Source organism: Aethalodelphis obliquidens, unplaced genomic scaffold, assembly GCF_003676395.1.
Source record: "Aethalodelphis obliquidens isolate GAN/ISIS:26980383/991018 unplaced genomic scaffold, ASM367639v1 scaffold41, whole genome shotgun sequence".
NCBI lineage: Eukaryota > Metazoa > Chordata > Mammalia > Artiodactyla > Delphinidae > Aethalodelphis > Aethalodelphis obliquidens.
Window position 1 is genome coordinate 4,425,161 of NW_020837985.1, and position 21,913 is coordinate 4,447,073.

The 21,913-nt window shown below is 45.8% G+C and overlaps 2 protein-coding genes across 17 annotated transcripts in view; one reads left to right on the forward strand and one right to left on the reverse strand.

The window, feature by feature from the left end:
• LRATD2 (LRAT domain containing 2) overlaps window positions 1–11,038 on the reverse strand; it is a 92,807-nt gene extending 81,769 nt beyond the window's left edge. For 3 of the 5 annotated variants that reach the window (XM_027132434.1, XM_027132436.1, XM_027132435.1), the window contains exon 1: window positions 9,147–10,603. In XM_027132434.1, coding sequence (XP_026988235.1) covers window positions 9,147–9,989 — 843 coding nt within the window. In that variant the 5' untranslated portion in view covers window positions 9,990–10,603. The other 2 variants (XM_027132437.1, XR_003438355.1) reach the window with 2 other exon arrangements.
• Window positions 10,687–21,913, forward strand: part of LOC113633830 (uncharacterized) — a 609,230-nt gene continuing 598,003 nt past the window's right edge. For 9 of the 12 annotated variants that reach the window (XR_003438359.1, XR_003438360.1, XR_003438357.1 and 6 more), the window contains exons 1-2: window positions 10,687–10,799; window positions 11,486–11,558. The gene's annotated coding sequence lies outside the window, so the exon portion shown is untranslated. The remainder of the gene's footprint in view (window positions 10,800–11,485; window positions 11,559–21,913) is intronic. The other 3 variants (XM_027132446.1, XM_027132444.1, XM_027132440.1) reach the window with 1 other exon arrangement.

Here is a 21,913-nt window from a genome sequence, read left to right on the forward strand (position 1 = left end):
GAAGGGAAAGAAGTAAAGAACATGTCTTGTGTAAAACTCCTTTGTATGATACTATAATGGTGGATGCATTTCTCAAAACCAATGAATGTACAACGCAAAGAGTGAAAACTAGTGTAAACTATGGTTGATAATGACGAGTCAATGTTGGTTCATCCATTGTAACAAAGGTACCACTCTGATACCCATGCTGATGGAAGGGGAGGCTGTGTGGTTAGGAGGGGGGTTATATGGGAATTCTGTGCTTTCCACTCAATTTTTCTGTAAATCTAAAACTACTCTAAAAAAATTAAGTCTATTAGTATTTTTTAAAGTAGTAAAATAGATGTCAGCGCAAAGAACTGTCACCATGTGATGTTTTATGGCTTTATGAACAACCTTGCTCTTTCTCAAATACAAAAAGAAATAGACCCCATTAAAATAAAGTAAAATAAATCACGCCTATCTACTGAAGATAAAGGAGAATTCTCTCATGGGTATGATGTATTGACCAAGAGTAGAGCCAGGTAGCAAAGAGAAATGTACTCGAGTGTGTGTGGGAGGGGGGAATGGGGGGAGGAATCAGTGTTCGAAAAGCAAAATTAAAAACAAAGATTCTAAGCACTTTTTCCAAAATAAAGGAGACATGGATTAATTTATTTCTATCATCATCTTTTTCCTTATCCATGGCCCAGATTTGGACTTCTAATATGCAAGATCATAAAAAAATTTGCCAATTCTCAAAAAAAAGTTTTGTGTACAGTTCCTACTTTTCATAATAAAAGCACTCCCTGAAATTCCATCATATTATTACTATCACTAACTTTTTTACATTTTACATATTAATTTTTTATATGAATGAGGCAAGGTTTAGGGTTATGGCCAAGGAATCAGTATTAATTAGTATTAATTAATTATAAGTAGAGCAACTAATATAACCATCTCAAAGTTGCACTTGGAATTTTGTCATAGACTCCAGCTCGAGTTGGGTGCTCCACACACAGAAACGTAGATCCAGGGTCCTAGAGGGTAAAGGGACTTCCTCAAGGTCATAAATTCTCTTTTTTTTTTAATATAAATTTATTTATTTATTTTTGGCTGCGTTGGGTCTTCATTGCTGCCCGCAGGCTTTCTCTAGTTGCGGCGAGCGGGGGCTACTCTTTGTTGCAGTGCACAGGTTTCTCATTGCGGTGGCTTTTCTTGTTGTGGAGCATGGGCTCCAGGTGTGCAGGCTTCAGTATTTGTGACACGCGGGCTCAGTAGTTGTGGCTCGCGGGCTCTAGAGCGCAGGCTTAGTAGTTGTGGCACACGGGCTTAGTTGCTCCACAGCATGTGGGATCTTCCTGGACCAGGGCTCGAACCCATGTCCCCTGCATTGGCAGGCGGATTCTTAACCACTGCGCCACCAGGGAAGTCCAGGGTCATATATTCTTAACAGAGCCATTTGTGGCAGAGCCAACCAATATGGCCACCATGCCACACCTAAGTGTCCCATGTGTGCTTGATTTACTTTGTCTCCTGTAAGCCAGTTAACGCCTCTATGTTGGAGGCACTAATTTTTAAATAAGTCAAGGTGGCTTAAAAAAGTTACTAACTTGGCAAGGTCACATAGCAGGTCAGCTGGAGGCAGGCCTGTGTGACCTGACCTCAGCCTGGAGAGGTAAAAAGAGTCACAAAAGGGGGCACAGAGAAGAGGGGCAGTTTGAGGAGGGATTGTCACAGTGCCCAGCCACAGGGAGGGGGGCATAAGTATGGGTTGGCCAATTTTACCCTAGTCCTGACACTATTACACAGGATGGATAAGGACGTAAAATTCCTCATGGCTGAGAGTTGCCTTTCCTCTTTTTCCTGCCTCTTTTTGCATCCCAGAGTCACTAGCTCCAGAGTTGCTGCAACAAGAGTGAAAATATGTGTGTTACTCAGATCGTGCTGCATGCCAAAAGCTGGAGCAGAATAAGGTGCTATGCATTCTCCCAGGGTAAGGAGAAGCGGGGAGGAGCCAAAGGGTGGAAGTGGTCAGATGATTTCTCAGTGGAGGAACCATGGCCTAGGGCTTGGAAGGCCAGCATTCCTGCTCCTGGCCAGAAGCAGTCAATTATTAGCTATGTGTCCATGTACAAATCACCTCATTTCTCTAAACTTGTTTCCTCAACTCTTAAATGAAGATATTAGTATCTGTCCAGAAAGGCTATTGTGATGATTAAAATAGGACAGCGTAGGCAAGGTGACCTCATCATTGTCAATATTACTATCTATTGCAGTAATCCCTTCTTATCCCCTCTTGGCTCTCCAGCACCTAGCACCTTAGAAGTTCACAGGAAATAACTTGTTGAATTAATGAGTAAACATATAAAATGTAGAAACAAGTTAAATGGTTCTTCTACTAAAGATCAAAGCTCAAGAAACATTTCAAACACTACAGCAGGAACTCAACAACTTACGTATTAACTAGAGTTATTTAGCTAAGAAATTCTCTAAGACTAAAGGGAAGACTTCTCTCTCCCAGACAGTAACTTTATTTTGAATAAGGCTTTTGAACACCTATAATATCCCAGATTTTCTTTAGTTAATCTCAGTAGCTAATGATCTGGGCTTTATGTGCATTGTTTCATTTTGGACTCAAAAACAACCATGTGAAGTTGATACTATTACTATGTTATATTACATGTATCATATATTATGTTATTTTAGAAATATAACTGATATTCAGAATTGAATTGACCAATGCAATAAGCCACATTGCACATAGGAAGAAATAAAGTTTCCAAGCAGGTATCTACTTTCTCCCAATGTTACCAGCAGGGCCAGAGTAGAGAAACCCAGGTAGTTTGACTGTCAAGCCTTAACTGCTATTTGATTCTGTGGGCCTAGGACCAGACTCTCTACCTCCAGTTTAGCCCAACAACTGAGAATCCTCAAAGTTATGAGGTTAAAAAGGCGGCACGGAATGTTGATAATCAAACCTTGGGAGTTAATTACATTGTTGCACAAGTTTTCCAAAAGAGCAGTGAGCTAATCTTTTGAGTCATTTATGGCCACACTAGACAAGGCATGAGAGACTGTATCATAGCAGCGGCTTGTGTTAGCCAACTGTATAAAAGAACCTCTGTTTCAATCATGGCTCCAAGGCTATGGCGCGCAGGCTATAAAACCTGTTGCTCCCGCTTACCTCTGTCCCTATCAAGCCTAGCCTGGCCACTTCTCCTTTCACTTGCACTGGGCAAAGGCCCGAATTCACACACATCATTACCTGGCTGGCAATATAAGCCATCAATAGCATGAGCAGTACAGCCTCTAGCTCTGGAAGAGGGGAGGGCAGTCACATTTGCTCTCCCTGTTCAATCCATCCTAAAAACCACTGTGACTTCACCTCTTCAAACCACAGTCCTGACATCACCTTGAGTTAATAGGGCTTTCTAGACCAACAAATCCCAACCTCCAATTTCATTCACTCACTCAAACTTTGAGAGTATCTCTGCCTGTTCCTGTGTTAAATGTCAGATACACTGAATTAGACAACAGTTTGCAGAAAGGAACCCCAAGGAGAAATGGCTACCACTGGAGCATTAAGCAAAGACATTCTGAGAGCACTCAACGTTCATTCATTCACTCCCCAGCCTTCCTCCCTGAATTAATGTAATCAGTATCCACTCTGAAGCACGTGGCTTTCTCCTCTACCTCTTCCGAAGTTCAGCATAAATGCATCTTCAGGGAAGCCTACTGACTCAGTGATGGCGAGAGAGCCTCTCCCTACACCCTGTGCATTTCTTTCACTGCACCTATCACATCTCTAAATTCCTTCTTGTGAAGATTTTGGTAGTAAGCAGTTATCTGTCTTATCAATTAGAAAGTAAGTCACATGAGGACGGACACTGTGGATGTGGTTTACCTTACGCAATGGAATTTAGGAGACTCCCCATTAAATACTTCATGAATATTAGTTATATTAGTTACATCCTTTCCTCTATCATCGTTGTACCTTCAGGGCTTTGATCTGATTTCTCCAATTTCTCTGAGTTCTCCAATTAAACCTACACATATCTGCTTTATTGAATACTGATCAACCATCAGCACTTCACAGGACCACCTTTCATTACATTTGTTCTACATGTATGAGTGAAATTTGATTTCCCCTTAGAAACAAGCTCAGGGGTAGAGATTATCTAAGGTTTTTGCTCATCTCTAAACTTTTTATGTTCTAGTATCTCGTCTAGGGCTCAGCATCCTCTAGCCCTTCATACTCAGTACCTTGCTGTGATTGCAAATCACAGACACTAACCTTTCTTGCATCTACTGTGCAGATAAAATTGTGTTTAATAAGCAGTTTTTCCAGGAAACTCAGTAAAGGGAAATAAAAGCCCTTTTGCACACATTTTGGGCCTGTTCATTTTGGAGGTCCTTTTAAACACTTCCAAACATGTCATTTTCCTACATTAAGCAAACTCACTCCATTTAGGAGAAAGAGGAACAGCGGCCTCCACCAAAATCACCCCAAAATATATGCACATTCTATATTAGGCTCCCTTCCCTCTACTTTCCTGTGCAATGAGAACCATGGTAAATTAAGGACAACCACTCTAGGGAAAAATGGTCTCACTGCTGCTTGAGCTCTGGATAACCTTCAGCATTCAACACTCTTCCTATTTAAAATCCTCACGGGAGCCTGCTGATGGAGCCCAGGTTTTTGAGCCTCACAGGACTGTGGCAGTGACTTCAGGTGCTGGTCTAAGGAGTGCTGGTGGCCTCCCACACGCCAGTCCCAGAGGCCACATCTGCTCCTGTACCTACTGCTGGCACCTGCATCCTTTATCATGTCAGCAGTGCCACTTGATCACATGGGCCTGTTTTCTGTAATTAAATCACTCAGGGAGCCCATTCCCTTTGTCTGGGATTCGGAAACCACCTAACACGCAACATGGGTTACTGATCTTATTACCAAACCTCCCCAGTACAGACTCCAAAATGTGAGTGTGGCTTCTGGCAACGTTTGCACTGATCCTGAAAAAAATCAATGTGTATTGAAAATGTATGTTCACAAGATGTTCTTCATGAACATGGAGCCTAGAAGCAATAGGTGATTAATTCCCACACAGTAAATGCAGGGAGGGTTTCCAGTCACTAAATGAATTCATCAAAATGTTTACTGAGGAATGTAAAGATGAAACACACTTAATATTTCAGAAAAATTGCAGTTAAGCTGAGGAGCTTGGATTTGGGCCAAAACTGGCAGAAAGTATACAAATGGAAAAAACCCATGTATAAATAGAGTTAATTCTAATGAATGGTTTATTGGAAACCCTCAGAGCATTTGTCAAAAGGATTTGACAGATTCTATTGTAATAAGACATAGTGAAGAGGAAATGGTTTAAAAGATGTCATCAATCTTTTATTTAACTAAGCACTTGCCCTTCATTTTGAAGGAAATGATACAATTTCAAATCTGAACCTCCTTCTCAAGAAGTGGTGTGAGAACATAACATTGATTTAACATATAATCTTCAACAAAAATAAAGTTTACACAATTCACTAGGAAATAAAATACATGAAATTTATCAAGTTAGTCAATGTAATTCTCCATGGGTCACAAGTATCGCTAAGAACAAAACATAATGAAAAGCTGAATAAACCAGTCAAGTTTATAGTTACCCTGATTAAAAAAAAAAATTCACAAATAAAATGTAACTTTCCAAACAAATCCTTTCAATGATGATCACACTAGATTTTATTTTGATTTACAAAAAAACAATGGTTAGACAATCACATAATATCAAGAGTCTTCAACACAGTGGATTCCATTTGTTAAGAGAAAAAAAATAGAAAACAAGTAATCCTTAAATTTTCTTCACTCTCCATAGCATATGTTGTAGAAAATTAAAGTTTTGCTTCCAAAAATATGTTTCCATGTGGTTATGGTGTTGTCGACTGGTGCTCTTAGGGCCAGAAGCAGCAAAGACATGAGAAATTTAACTACTGAAGTGTCATTTTTTCATAAAAACTAAAAATTTCCTTAAAGGTCTGGAGTAAAGTCTTCTGCTAGGCTTGTTAGTGCTATAAAGTCATTTTTAATGAAATGTAGAATAAAACTACAAAAACTATGAGTTCTTTCAATATAAAAAGTTGTGTAGCTGAAGTTGTAGGCTCCTTTGCCATACATAAGCAGTCTCAATAAAATATTTGCTCAAGTAAGAAAATATAATTTGTCTGATTACATTTAGCATCCGTTCCAGTTGGGTGTCCTGCTTATCCCTGCCAGAGCTTCTAAAGAACATTAGAATCAATATTCCTTGCCTTCAAAGAGCATCCGTAATTCACAGTACAAAACAGTTCTAGAATCTTAGTCCTAAGGAGAAACAAAAATTATTAAATATATATATATATATTTTGTAAAGTGCCAGATGTAGCCATTGCCTGGACATTAAAAACTCTTATCCACAACACTGCCATCTTTGAGAAAGATGCCAACAGTTGATTCAGTCCCCTTTCCTTGCAACCTTCAGTGGCTGGTTGGTGCTTTACTTTAAGCATGATGACCCTAATAAAACTTCCAACAGAATCACTGTTCCGAAGCATTACGTACTTCACATCTCTGGTACCCTGTAAAAACACGTGATAAAGCAGCATCTGGAGTAGATCTTTCCTCTTCTAGATCATGTTCAAGCCCTGTTATCAAAAACCTCTTCTCTTAGAGGGAGAATACTACTACTGATATGGATTTTATAGGAGTTCTTCCTTCAAGTTGAGGTTTCTCACAAAGCTGTTTGTAACAGAGTCACTGCTGTCCCTCAGTGTGACCAATGACATTCACTTTCCGTTGAGGGGTGAAGGAGGGAGACAGAGACCGAGCAGTGGAAAAGAGAGCTGGCTGGCTAGCCCAGAGCTGCTAGACAGTGCCGCTCTGTTCTTCTCTCTTGCTGTCTGCACAATGTCATTACATTCAACTTTCCCTTGATGGTGTTAAACATAAAAGACAATCCAAATCTAGAAGGCTCTCCTAAATGTCTTTACCCACGTTTACCTTGCTCCGCTTTTCCATGAGCAAAAGAATACAAACGCAAAGCTGCGAGATTATTAAACAAGAAAACTAGATCAACATTTCCAACAGGAGACTGACGCTTCTCCAAATTCCTGGACCAGGGCTGAGTGTGGTTCATCTTTAACATTGACAGGACCTGTTTGGGGACTCCTGTTAAAACAGGGAACATAGCTAATGCCCTTGTAATGAAATAATTTCATGTTGAGGTGCTATAAAGGTCTAGGCTTTTAAAAATTATGGCCTCAAATTCCCAAGTTTAAAAAAAGTACGTGTACAAGGAAATCCTTCAAGTTTTGTTGCCTTGATTTAAAGATCTCCAGCCAGGAGGCCTGAGGATGGCCACCACTGTGGAACACTCAAGTATGAGTCTACTCCAGCTCTAAGAATTGGGTCACAAAATGACTTGTTCAGCGTAATCTATAATGATTCCCAAGAGAAAGAAAAGAAACTTCACTCAACTTTTGAGACAGCATTAGCAACGCCAATGTGCAGCAGAGGATTCTGAAATCAAGGGCACATATCATTAAAGAGCTCACATGAAAACAAAGGACAGATTGTACACATTTTTTAAAGCCTCAGAGTAAAGGAAACACAGCAGCAGATTCAAATAGTATCAGCCATCCTGCTTCGGACAGATCCCACAGTCACCAATCCATGCTTTAGGACTGTCACCAGATCTGGCGCTGACTACACCAGGTTGCATTTATTTATGATTGCTGTCACCCCTCTTCATTGAGAAAGCATTCTGAAGGGGTGTTCTCCAAGCGACAAGAAGACTGTAGCAATATAACAAGACTTTACACCTTGAATTAAACTGCATCGAGTGTGGCTACCAAAATAAACAACCATCACTGAAATATGCCTCAAGCCTAAGATTTTACCACCAGCAAAACAAAACTGAGTGAGGGGGATGAGGCACTGAAGGAAAAAAAAAAAATTCACAGGACCACCACACCAAAGCCTTAAATTAAAAAAAAAAAAGTTACCTTCACTATTCAGGAAGAGAGTCAGGTGGGGGAATGGACAGGAAACTGACCGATTCCTGCCAGGGCAACCCTGTTTGGCTGTTTCTGTAGTGGATACCTTATGGGGTGGCAGCAGCCAACCTCCCGTGTGACCTGGGGATGAACAAGGCCAAGCAGGCTTAATTAGATCAGAGACACAAAGGGCTATTCCCTCCTTTGATAACAAATACCACAGCTGTAAGTGCCTACAATAGCAAGCAAGAAACAAAGGCAGCAAAACAGAACCAAAATTGAATCCTTCCTTTAGCTGGCCCCTGACAATGATTTACATGTAACCTGGGAAGTGGCGATGGCCCAGGAGACTCAGCTGGAAGCCAGCTCCAGAAGACAAATCGCTTGGGGATGGGGAGGGGGCATGTAGCAAAATCTTTGTTTTGTAGCCCAAGTTTACTCAACTACTTCTTGCACTTCACAGGGGGCTGCTTGATTTCAGTCTGTGGCTCCCAGACCTGGTCCTGGTTTTACCAGCCTTGCACCCCAGAAAAACCACAAGATAAATCACCCCAGCTTCCCGAATCCCTCACACTGCTCTTTGGAGGTAGCACCACCACAAACCTGCTCTGGCTTTACTACAGGGCATCCTCCAAGGCCATGGTAGGAGGGGAAGCGGTCGGAAGGCAACAGCAGGCATTGGTACTCTGAACTTTTCTCCACCCCTAAGTGCATAAGAGGCGTCGATTTTTGGACCCAAGTCCAGCAGGGATTAAGTGTCTGGCAAGTCCACAGTGTGCCTCACCTCGGGAAAGGAAGACAGATTGAGCCGGCGGGCAAGAAGCCCAGAAGCGCCCCCGGCCAAAGTGCTCCTACCTGCTCCCTCTTCCTCCTCCGTCCAAGATAACAAACTCAAGCCACAGCTGGCTGCGCTTTTCGCCAACTCTCCGTTTTCCAAATGGCCCAGGAGCCCAGATGGGGCCCAGAAGGGGCCCAGAAGGTGGTGGAGGAGGGAGTGAGAGGAGGGAGGGAGCAGCGGCTGCTACAAACAGCTCCCTCACACAGCTCCGCTCTCAGCTCGCCGGTCAGCGAACCACCGCCTCTCGGGCCCCCTCCTCCCGGGCGGGCGCGGGGGGGCGCCCGGGAGGCGGCGTAGTCCGCGCGGCGTCGCTGTCGCTTACGTCCGGCTCAGCGGGGTGCAGGTGCGTGGCGAGCTCCTGCAGCACCGCGGCGCGCCCGATCTGGTCGTTGCGCCGCTTCTCCATGATCAGGTCCTCCAAGCTCTGGAACTCGAGCGTGTGGCTACGCTGCGCAGAGAGCTGGATCTGCAGCCGGTAGGGCTGCTTACCGATGCGCAGCTCGCCGCCGATCTTGAATTCGCGCTTGCCGTAGCGGCACCAGGCGGCGAAGCTCTCCGAGTTGCGCCAGCTCAGCTCGCGCTCCTTGGCGCCCACGTGCGCCAGCGCGTTGCGCACCACGGCGCTGGGGCTCAGCGGCTTGTAGCGGTACAGCTCGTTTACCACGCGGCCGCGCCGGCCCTGGCTCGCGTCCGTCAGGAAGCTGTTGCTCACCTCCAGCCGGTGCAAGTGCACCACCTGGAAGTTGCCCACGTAGACAGCCCAGTGCGGGTACTGCGCCTGCGACACGAACTCCACCAGGTCGCCAGGCCTGCACTTGTTGAGCAGGTTCTCGGGCGTGTAGGTGCTCAGCGCCGCGGAGCCCGGCGCGAAGCTTTTCTGGTAGATGCACTCGTCGCGGTAGAACACGGAGCACTCCACCTCGTGCAGCCGCGGGTCATAGGGCTGCGGCGAGGGCAGCGGCAGCCCGTCCCCGCCGTCAGGCAAACCGCCGCCACCGCCATCCGGCCCCTGGGGCGGCGGCTGCGGCTCCACGTCCTCGTCGTCATTGGAGAAGATGTAGGAGACCCCGATGCGGGGCCCGTCGTCCCGGTCCACGCCCGTCGGGTCGGCAGTGGGAACTTCCTTATAACTTAGGTGGGTCAGTTTCTCCACCTGGTTGCCCATCACGCTGCGGACACACGTTCACACCGCCGTGAGAGGAGAAAGCGAAACCACCACTAGGGTCATTGGCACAGGTCCCCGGACAGGGGCTCAGACCACCTGTTGGGAGAGGAAGGCAAGGAAGCCATGTAGGAGCCCTTCCGTGAAACGTGCGATTTGTTCTTAAGAGAAGGAAGAAAGGTTGGGTGTCGGGCACTTGGAGCCATTTTACGGGGAGTCTCAGATGTGGCGAGCTTTTCCTCACTCTTCCGCCTCCAGGGTCACGGTCGCAGGAGGCCGGGCAACTCCAGCTCTCCCCCGCCCCAAGCCCTTCACCTCGCCCGGGCAAAAGCCCATTGCATCAGCGACTCCTACCGCTTCCGCCAGCGCCTTACCTGCCAATCCCAAGCAGGAGGGAGAAAGGAAAAGAAACTTTAATTCCCCTCTCCTAGCCCCCTCCTTTCACCTCAGGGTCCTAAGTTACCCCAGAGACGCCCCCATATCAATAGCTGAGGAAACCGGCTAGGACCCCGCAGCGCGGCCCGGGCAGGTGAGCCGCCCTACCTGGCTCACCTGCGGTGCTTTCTCCTTCCGTCTTGCCCGCCCCTCCCCCCGCCCTCTAGCTCGGGTTACCTGCGCAAACTCACCCGCCTAGAGGTGGAGGCCGTGGGGAGTTGGGAGGGGCCCCCCGCCGCACCCTGAGACTTCTAGTGCGAGTTTGCAGGTGTGGGCTCCGCAGTCTCTCCTCTCCGGGCGCCAGCGGCTGCGAGGCTGGTCATGGGGGAGCAGCGCATGTCTTGCCCCCGCGGCTACGCAGCGCCTCAAGACTTGAAGGTGGGGAGCGGCGCCTCTTCACACGGCACCCCTTCCCTCTGCCTGGGGCCGCTTCTCCCCTTCAACCTACTCTTGGGGGAGGTGGGGCTCCTTAGAAGGAGGTGAAGGAAGCAGCCTTGGTGCCCCGTGGCGGCAGCTCCCGCTCGGTCCGGGCGAGCAACAAGCGCCGGGAGAGACGGGATTGTAGATCCGGCTCCGGGCTCCCAGGGCGGGAGAGCAGCCGCTGGCATTTAAAGAGACAGGCGCTCGCTCCCGGAGCCCGGGTCTTTCCTGCACGGCGCTGAGCCTCAGGCATCCCCGCCTCCGCCCCGCCCACACGGGCCACGGGGCTCCGCCCAGGCCACGCCCCCTCTCCGGAGCGGGTTTAAATCCCGCCGGTAAATAACCGATGGGTCGACTGGACTGGCGGTCTTCGCGCCTAACCGGTAGGATCTTTGCTTACCTTCTTAGAGCAAGACCTTGTTGTGAAGTCCTCGCTGCTTGCTCAGGTCGTATTTTTTGGAGCTGTGAGCTTCAAAATGGAGTTGGAAAGCAAACGCCACCTGCCAGTGTAGAAAGGAGAGAGGGGTTAAGAGTTTGGTGTTTGTTCCGTTTCCCCTTCGTCTCTTCATCCCCAGAGTACCTGGAGAGGGAGGAACAGTCATTAGAAAGCAAACAAACTTTTGCTTCTTTCTTTTCTTTCCTAGAACCGATTTCTTGCCAAAGGTCACAGAAGAGAATTTTGTACTAGGACAGCTGGAGAAGTGCTTCCGTTTAGAGGTATTACCAGAATAAGCCCTGTGAAACTTTCAGATAGGAAAAAAATTCACAGAAAGGAAACAGTATAAAACAGAATGAAGACTTAGTTGCTGACTTGGTTCCAAGACCCGGGCTCTTAATAATGTCCCTCGAAGTTAGTACAAAGTTGATTTCATAACCTCCATTGTTGTTTTGAGAGTTACAAGTTCATACACGGGATAGTGAAAGAAAGCATTCACCTCTGCTTGTTTATTTTGGGGGTAGAGGATGTAGGAATTGCCTAATTGTCTTTAAGAACATATTAGCAGAGGCCCTCAGTGGATATATTTCCTTCCTGCTGACTTACAGAAGGAAGTGACAGGAGACTAGTATTGCCTATTAACCTCCACTACAAGAGGACAGTTCCTGCCTCTCCCCTCTTTGTTGGTTTTGTTTCTTGTACCTAAGATGGAAGCTACCAAAGTGGTTTTTCTTTTCTTTTCTTTTTTTATGTTTTTTTGTTGGTTTTTTTTTTGCGGTATGCGGGCCTCTCACCGCCGCGGCCTCTCCCATCGCAGAGCACAGGCTCCGGACACACAGGCTCAGCGGCCATGGCTCACGAGCCCAGCCGCTCCGCGGCACGTGGGATCCTCCCGGACCGGGGCACGAACCCGCGTCCCCCGCATCGGCAGGCGGACTCTCAACCACTGCGCCACCAGCGAAGCCCTTTTTTCTTTTTTTAAATAATGGATTGGAGTCGGGGTGGAGGGATGACAATAAACAAGCTTAGACTTTCACTGGAACACTGGAACACCCAAAGTAATTCTTGGTGGAATTAAGAATGCAACTCAAGACCTCCTCTACCCTGTTTTCCATCACTGTTTCTTTTCACTCCGTTTTTCCAGGTAACACTATTATTCAGTGTGTATACTGACCAGTGGAAACAGGAATATACTAACACCACTGTGATCCTTTTTAGTTTGAGGGGGAAAAAAAAATTAATCTACTTACGTACTTTTGAGCCCCAACAATCAATATTGGCAGGGCTGTGATGGAAGTTAGTCCTTCAGCAAGTCTAAGATCACAGTATAAGTTAGACCAAAAGAGACTTCTGTATGTCTGCTGTATAGATTAAGTATTTTCTGACCAGCCTCAGGCATGTGTGACCGGATGAGTCTCCTCCCTGGACTTTTTGATAACACGTGCTCTGGGAGCTGCTGTTTAACCTGACTAGTATTTGCCACTAGCATGTGAACTCATGTAGACGCCCATTTTACAGGGAGGGAGGGGGTTTAGACTGAAAGAGGCAATGGCAAGTCATCCCATGTCTGTCAGGCTGGGGAACCTCTGCTACCATCAGCTGTCGTAGGCCACTTTGCCCCTAGGTGGTACTGGGTAGTTTGCCTGGTGATGGGAGAATCCACAGAAGGACACAGTAGTATGACAGTTTTCTGCCAGCACTCTGAGGCACAGATCTAATGAGTAAGGAAACAACACCTTGTTGTCCAGGTGTCTAGCCTATTGCCTTTATGAGCTCTGTTCAGGTACCCGGTTGTGGCTCAACAACAGTTCTTGAACTGACCAACTATAAATTCTCGGAGGGAGCAGGCTATGAGTCATTTTTATATCCCAATGCCTGGCACTCAGTAAGTACTCAATAAATGCTTGATGGACGCCTTAGGGGAATTCTTGGACATTTCAATAACCTGTCTCCTGTGTAACTTCTTCCATGAATGCCTGTTTAGGGCCCAGCCTCCATCTGATCCCCCAGGGCTCTTGGTCATAGTTTACAGAATGGCTCCCAAACATGCTTTGCTCATCTCAATGCTTGTTTAATAAATTTAAATTAACTGTCAGTAATTTGGAGACTTGGGAAATCTCACATAAAAATTCAGATTCACTTGAAAGTGCTAATGTATGAGACCACTGGGCCCACATTCCAGGATGGCAACAAAAAGCTAGAGCTGAGCAGTGGTTGCCTTGGAGATGAGATGTAGCCTCCAGTTGGCCCCAGTCCCTGTCCTACCCACCTCACTTACTAGTTCCTTGACTGGCCCTGGGAGACTCTGTGTTGGCCACCTCTGCCATCAAATTTCTACATTATACATTGTATCACTTGATTATATGTAAGTCAGCACTTGATCACATAGCATCTGGTATTATTCTTTAATTCATATATTTAAAATGTCTTCTAAAGAGAGCTTGATTCACAACTTCTTTATCCATTCATCTGTCAATGGACATTTTGGTTGTTTCCATGACCTGGCTATCGTAAATAGTGCTGCAATGAACAGTGGGGTGCATGTGTCTCTTTAAATTACGGTTTTCTCAGGGTATATGCCCAGTAGTGGGATTGCTGGGTCATATGGTAGTTCTGTTTTTAGTTTTTTAAGTAACCTCTATACTGTTCTCCAAAGTGGTTGTATTAATTTACATTCCCACCAACAGTGCAAGAGGGTTCCCTTCTCTCCACACCCTCTCCAGCATTTATTGTTTGTAGATTTTTTTTGATGATGGCCATTCTGACTGGTGTGAGGTGATACCTCATGGTGGTACATATATACAATGGAATATTACTCAGCCATAAAAAGGAACGAAATTGGGTCAGTTGTAGAGATGTGGATGGACCTAGAGTCTGTCATACAGAGTGAAGTAAGTCAGAAAGAGAAAAACAAATATTATCAAGTAATATTCCACTGTGTATATGTACCACATTTTCTTTATCCATTTGCCTGTCGATGGGCATTTAGGTTGCTTCCATGACCTGGCTATTGTAAATAGTGCTGCAATGAACATTGGGGTGCATGTGTCTTTCTGAATTATGGTTTTCTCAGGGTATATGCCCAGTAGTGGGATTGCTGGGCCATATGGTAGTTCTATTTTTAGCTTTTTAAGAAACCTCCATACTGTTCTCCGAAGTGGTTTTATCAGTTTACATTCCCACCAATAGTGTAAGAGGGTTCCCTTTTCTCCACACCCTCTCCAGCATTTATTGTTTGTAAATTTTTTTTTGATGATGGCCATTCTGACTGGTGTGAGGTGATACCTCATGGTGGTACATATGTACAATGGAATATTACTCAGCCATAAAAAGGAACGAAATTGGGTCAGTTGTAGAGACATGGATGGACCTAGAGACTACCATACATAGTGAAGTAAGTCAGAAAGAGAAAAATACCGTATGCTAACACATATATATATGGAATCTTAAAAAGCAGTACTGATGAACCTAGTGGTAGGGCAGAAATAAAGACGCAAACGTAGAGAACGGACTTGAGGACACAGCGGGGGAAAGGGAAGCTGAGATGAAGTAAGAGAGTAGCATTGACATATATACACTACCAAATGTAAAATGGATGGCTATTGGGAAGCTGCTGCATAGCACAGGGAGATCAGTTGGATGTTTTGTGAAGACCTAGAGGGGTGGGATAGGGAGGGTGGGAGGGAGGCTCAACAGGGAGGAGATATGGGGATATATGTATATGTATAGCTGATTCACTTTGTTGTACAGCAGAAACGAACACAACATTGTAAAGCAATTATACTCCAGTAAAGATGGGGAAAAAAAAGAAAAACAAATATTGTATATTAACACATATATGTGGAATCTAGAAAAATAGTACAGATGAACCTATTTCCAGGGCAGGAATAGAGACGCAGATGTAGAGAACAGATGTGTGGACTCCTGGGGCGGGGAGGGGAGGGGGGGATGAATTGCAAGATTAGGTTTGACATAAATACACTACCATGTGTAAAGTAGCTAACTAGTGGGAACCTGCGGTATAGCGCAGGGAGCTCAGTTCGGTGTTCTGTGATGACCTAGATGGGCGGGATGGGGGGTATGCGAGGGAGGTCCAAGAGGGAGGGGATATATGTACACATATAGCTGATTCACCTCGTTGTACAGCAGAAACTAACACAACATTGTAAAACAATTACACTCCAATAAAAAAAATAATAGTAAAGAGAGCTTGATTCAAAATATATTTCTTGAAGACCTGCTAGGTACCTGTTAGTCTTAAACACCACACATTTATTCTACAAGTACAACAGGCACTGTGTTAGGTTTTGTAGGTATTCATGTCCCCATGAAATATATAGACTCCTTTAAGACAGTGTGACATGTCCTACAGGAAGGGAAAGTAGAGGATGCTGAGGGGAAGTTTCAAGACATGTTGATACAAAGGTGAATGTTAAAGTGCCTGCCATCAGGGGCTTGGACTAGTGGGGGTGACACAACTCTAAAATTAACAATGACATCTACCATTGAGTGAGCTTCTAATTCTGTTATAAAAGACAATTAAGTTTAGAGAGGCTAAGTGACTTCTTCCAGCTGGTAAGATCTCACAGGTCTGCTTGACTTCAAGGCCTGTGCTCATAACCACTTTGTTTTAAATAGAGACAAATACATTCTTCAGTATTTAACAAATATTTGAGTGTCTGGCTTTACTGGGCTCCAGAGATAAAAAGCCACAGACTCAGTAGACAAAGTCCTTTCTCTTAATGGCTTTTATGTGTTGACAGGAGGAGACAATTGACAAGTTTAAGTAACTGTATATTCCTTTCTGAGAGCGATAAGGGCCATAAAGAAATAGACTAGGGTAATGGGGTTGAATAACTGTGGCTACAGAGAGGGTGGCCGGGGTGAGGTGGCCTACTTTGGATAAAATGGTCAGAGATGGGCTCCTAAAGAAGTGAAACTTGGGCTGAGACTTGAAGGATGAGAAGGAGGTGGCCTTGGCATTCCCTCCACAGGGAACACCAAGAGCAAAGGCCTGAGGTGAGAAGGAATTGGAGTGTTTAGGAAAAAGGGGGGATAAAAGGTTGCAACTAGAGCACAGTCAGTGAGAAGGTATGTGATAAGGGGGTGCAGTTAGAGCCATGGGAAAGCTTTGGGGGTCTAGGGTTGTCACTCTGGCTGCCCTATGGGAAATGGACTGTAAAGGGATGAGAGAGGAGGCAGGTCCTATAAATGACCAGGCCATAGGGAGAAAAGGCCTTCCCTGCAGATGGAGCCTTGTGAACAAGGGATAAAGCCACCAAGGCACCTTCCCCAAGAGCAGCCATTAGATTCAATTCAAACGTTAGATTTGAATTCTCAGCCATACTGTAGCTTCATCCTCCCCCAGCAGTGACCCAAGTGTCACATTCCACACACCTCCTTGGAGGAGGCACTCAGTAAAAACAAGCTGTGTTGAATGCCAGTCAATTGCTCTCACAGCATTCCTGTCCAGAGCAGAGGGGAATAATCGAGAAGAGATGTTTCTACCTGACAAGGCATTGGCCCCCGACCCTGCAGGTGTAGTGGAGATCTCGGTTTAAATGGCTCGACCCAAGAATGTACAAAAGAGAATCAGGAGAGCAGAGTTGTCTGCTTCGGCAGTTTAACTCTGCCTGTTCCTGGGGCTGGGCCCCAGGCTTACGGAAATGGCAGATAGCTGAGTGAGTTTGCTGGAAAACAGGTTCCTCCACAACTTCCTTATGTTGGGAAACTTCCAGACTTCCCCGTGCCTGTTACCCACAGCTGGGGTTCTGTTGAGACATAGAAAGCGAGTGATAGCAGAATGAAAACACATGACCTGGGTCGGCGTCTTGTTTGCCAGGTTCATGACCTCGGAGCCATCTCTTACTTGCTCTGGGCCTCCTTTTCCAAACTCTAAAGTGGGGCTCGTGATACTATTTGCCCCGCTTGGGAATCGTCATGTGAGACAGTGTATGTGGAAGCACCTCGAAAATCCTAAGGACTGTGTAGATGCCACGTGTTATTCACACCTACCAAACCCTAGGTTAGGGCCATGTTAGAGCCAGATGATGATTTTAATATGGGAAGCCAAAGAATAACCGTTTGTTCCGGGCGTCAGCTTACTGAATCTCCATACCGATCCCGTTTCTTTACACTTCCAGATAAGGATACAAAGGCTCAGGAGTATGAATCTTACGGATTATGAGTGGGAGAAGCTGGATTCAAATCCAGATCTGGCTGGCTCCAAGTCCATACTTTTCACGCCATGTCAAGCAGCCTCAGGAGTACCAGCATGTGTGTTGTTCATCCAGACACTGGCCAGTCTGAGGACCAGGGGGCCGCTTTGTCTTCTGGATGTAGAGTGACCAACTTGTCACAGTTTGCCCAGGACGATCTTGGTTTCACACTGAAAGTCCCATGTCCTAGGCAAACTGGGACACTTGGCTGCCTTACCTTGGTGCCTCCCTAACCTGGTCATTGCTTTTTCTGCCGGTGAGCAGACTGGGGATATTGCTGGGGGTGGAGCAGGGAAGGGGGAGGGGAGAAAGGAGAGTCAGGTGTTCTAGTCCAGACCTCACTCTCATAAAGGGTTGCCATCTCCAGGTGAGGTTATGCAAACAGCAGCAGCTAGGCAAACTGGGTTATCCAGTAAAAGAGACAATAAATATTACATGCTTTTGGCATTCATTCTTTTTTTTTTCTTTTTTTACTTGGATTCTTTCCAGGAGGTGAGGGCTGGGCCTGTCTCTCCTTTGAGGGGACTGGCCTGCAGCTGCGCCCTCTCTCTTCACCCTCCCAGCCTGTCTTGGGCTTTAAAACCTGCAGAAACAGTTTTGCACTTTGGCTGAATGATTCCTCCATCTTCAGATTAAGGAAGGGAGCACAGAGGCTGCTGAGTGCCATCCTTTTCCTTGGCTTCTGCATTTTATTTCCTTTTCCCCTCAGATCCCCAGAACAGGCTTTCTCAAGCAGGCTGGGCAAGAGCTGGTCTGCCCTGTGGTTTGGTATGTGGAGGAGATGCCCTGAGAAGTGGTCTGGGGCTGTCACCCACCCCAGACCTTCAGCTCTCCATGCATTAATCCTGTGCCTAAATTGTGAGGAAGCTTTTAACCCTTTCCTGGAAGAGGGATCACCAGTTGGAAAACACCGAGGCTTGTGCCTCCTGGAAGCTGGCTGTCTTAGGAGACCCCTGACATTATATTGTTGGTGTTGAACCAGAGTTTGATTTGTGCCGGGGAGTCTGAGCTTGTAGCTGGGCTCCTGCAGAAGCCTCATGAAAGATGCATTTCACCAGGTGGTTCCAGGGGAGAGACTAGCTTAAATTACAGCTCTACAAATCCAAATATTGGCATATCTGCAAATCCAAATGTAGGGATTTCAAAAAAAAATCTAAATTCTAAGAATCTTATTTTGCACTTCTTGTGCAAGAAGGGGAGGATGAGCTATTCAGAGAAGAGACAAGGCTGTCAATAACGAGAGAAGCTTCGGCAGAGCAAACCCAACCTCCTTTTCTTTCCTTGGCCATTCTTCATGCTTCCAGGGAAGAAGAGCTCCGACAAGAGAGAGGAAGACGGTGTTCAGCGCAGCCTTCTGCAGGACAGATTAGGGGGACCCCCCACCCAGTAACTGGGGCATTGGGCTCACTACATCTGGTTGGTCGATTTCTGTCTGCTTTCCCCAAACCACTTCTAGGCCTGGGGCCAAGGGATCCTGATGAAGGACTCACCCCCCTATAGTCTATTCACAACACAGCAGCCCCCAGCAATCCTCTGAGACAGCGAACCTAGCCAGGTCTGCTCGAAACTCTATGGCTCCCTGTCTCCCTTGGAGAAAAGCCAAAGTCCTGAAGCTAAATCCGGCCTCTTACCCCAACACCAAATTAAATCTCGGAGACAGAGTTTTGGGTGAAGTAGAGAAGAATTAGCTTTATTGCTTTGCCAGGCAAAGGGGGTCACAGCAGACTAATGCCCTTGAAACTGTGTGTCCCAACCCAGAGAGGGTAGTGAGGAGTTTTATAGGAGTGGTTCAAAGAGGGCGTGATCAGCTGGTGGACATTCTCCTGATGGTTTGGTGGGGAGGTTTGGAGGGAGTCGGCATCATCAACCTTCTGGTTCCAGCCAGTCTGGGGTCTCCGTGCTTGTGGGCAGCAGACTGTCCTTAACCATTAACTGTTAACTTCTCCCACATGGTGGGGGTTTCAGTATCCGCAAAACAGCTCAAAGATGTTGTTGTGTGCATCCCTTGATGGGGAACCAGGACCTCGTCCCAAGGCTGCACTATGGTTTCTCTTGACTGTTTGTTCCTCCCCTGTCTCTGCATCCCCTCCTTTCCCTAATTAACAACTACTTGAACCTGCCCATTGGAACTCAGGGAGGGTCATGGAGGCTGAATAAAGCCTGTTTCCTGTCATCAGAGAAATGGGGGACACAGAAAGGCTTTGTACCCAGGAGCCGCACAGGGTCCTGCTCGGTATCAGTCCCTAAAATAGCCCCACAGCCCTGCCTGCCTCCTTCATTCCCTGTCTGATGCCCCATCGCTCACACCTCCAGATGCACTGTCCCCTTGCTCTGCCTCCCCCACGTCCTCAACATTTGCTGTTCCTTCTGTCTGGAACGCTTTTCCCCAGATATCTTCATGGTGTGCTCTTTAGTCTTGACTCAGATGTTAGCTTCTTGGTGAGCTTTCCCCAAGAGCCCTATTCAAAATTTCAAATGTCCTCCCTTACATACTGTCAACTGAAAAAGAAAAACGCACAACCTGAAAGTTGAGAATTACGTTTTATTCCTCAGGCTTGCTGAGAACTTAAGTCTGGGAGGCAGCCACTCAGATAGCTCTGAGGGATGGCTACAAAAATGGTAAAGGAAGAACCAAGATAGATAGGAGCTTTTGCAACAGAAACCAGGTAGTCAGAACATCAAAAGATTGCTGTTAAAGAAAAACCAGACATCTCAAGTTAATGAATTTAGCATTTTTCTATATATGGGAAGATGCAAGAGTCTGGGCTCATTGAAATCATTCCTTTGATGTGCACCTTAACTATCCAGGGCCAGTATCTTTTTTCTTTTTTTTCCATCCCGAATCCCCTCAGGGTGCAGAGTCAGGGTGACTGCAGTGGCTGATGGCTTGATGGCTGAAACACCCTTTGTTTACCGATATGGCAGGCGACATTTGTCATCCACAATACCCTTTATCCTCTTTCCTGCTCTATTTCTCTATCACTTATTCAACTCACTTATCACCTTTTAGTGTTCTATACTTTATTAATTTATTTTAGTTTATTATCTCTCCCAGTTAGACGATACACGCTATGAAATCAGGGATCCTTGTCTTGTTTACTGGGTTCTCCCGACCTCCTAGAACAGTGCTAGGCTCAATACATTGTAGTTAAATTAATAAGCGAAAAGGCTTTCTGTGGGTCATCTCTAGTCATCCTCACAACAGCTTTAATGGTGCGGGAATATTGTCAATTTACAGATGAGAAAATGAATTCTAAAATGTACTAAATGCTTAGGGTACACCAGGTACTGTACTAAGCAGTTGAGTTTCAGGGGGGTTAAGAAGTTGGGCCCAGGTAACACAGCTCAGTTCACCATGAAATTCTATCTCTGTACTGTCCAACATGGTAGCCAGTACTCACATGTGGCTATTAAGCATCTGAACTGAAATGTGTCATAAATGTAAAATGCACATCGATTTCCAAGAATGAGTACAAAAAAGGTAAAAGATCTTACTAATGTTTCCATACTGATTACATGTTGAAATTATAACATCTTAAATCTATTGGGCTGAACAAAATATATTATTAAAATTAATATCTCCTGTTTCTTTTTACTTTTTTTAATGTGGCCACTTTACAAATTTAAATTACATGTGTGGCTTGCATTTGGCTCTTCTAGCTGTTTCCATGACACCTTATGTCTCTGTCTTCAGTATATTACCTCTTGGACCCTTGAGGGCAAGAGTGAAATGAGTTTGTCTTTCCTATGAGGATAAGAGCAAAGATATGCAGAAGGCATCAACAAGTCTCAAAAGGATTAACATACCTGTTATATACTGCTTGTGTCCCCCCCAAATTTATATGTAAAAGCCCTAACCCCAAATGTGATGGTATTTGGAGGTGTAGGGCCTTTGGGAGATAATTGGGATTAGAATGAGGTCATGAGGATGAAGCCTCCATGGTGGGATTAGTGCCCTTATAAGAAGAGGAACAAATACCAGAGCTTCCTTTCTCTGACTTGTGAGGACACAGTGAGAAGGTGGCCATCTACAAGCCAGGAAGGAGGCCTTACCAGAACCTGATATAACCAGCACCCTGATCTTGGAATCCTAGTCTCTAGAACTGTAGGAAAATAAATTTCTGTTGTTTAAGCCACCAGTTTGTGGTATTTAGTTATGGTAGCCCAAGCTGCCCGAGACAGTACCTAAAGGTGAATGCCTGTCTCTGGAGGACAGTAAATCTCCAGAGGAAGAAGTGGGCTAAAGTAGGCTCCAGGGTTACGTGTTTTAAGCAACTTCTGTTAAAGCAGATAGCCCCCTGCACAAAATTGAGAGTGGGGTCTGTGAAGAAGGAATTCCCAGTCTGATGGAGGTGGACGAGGCTGGCTGTCACAGAGCCAGAACTCCAGCCCTAGCATTACTGAGCATCTTCTACTCC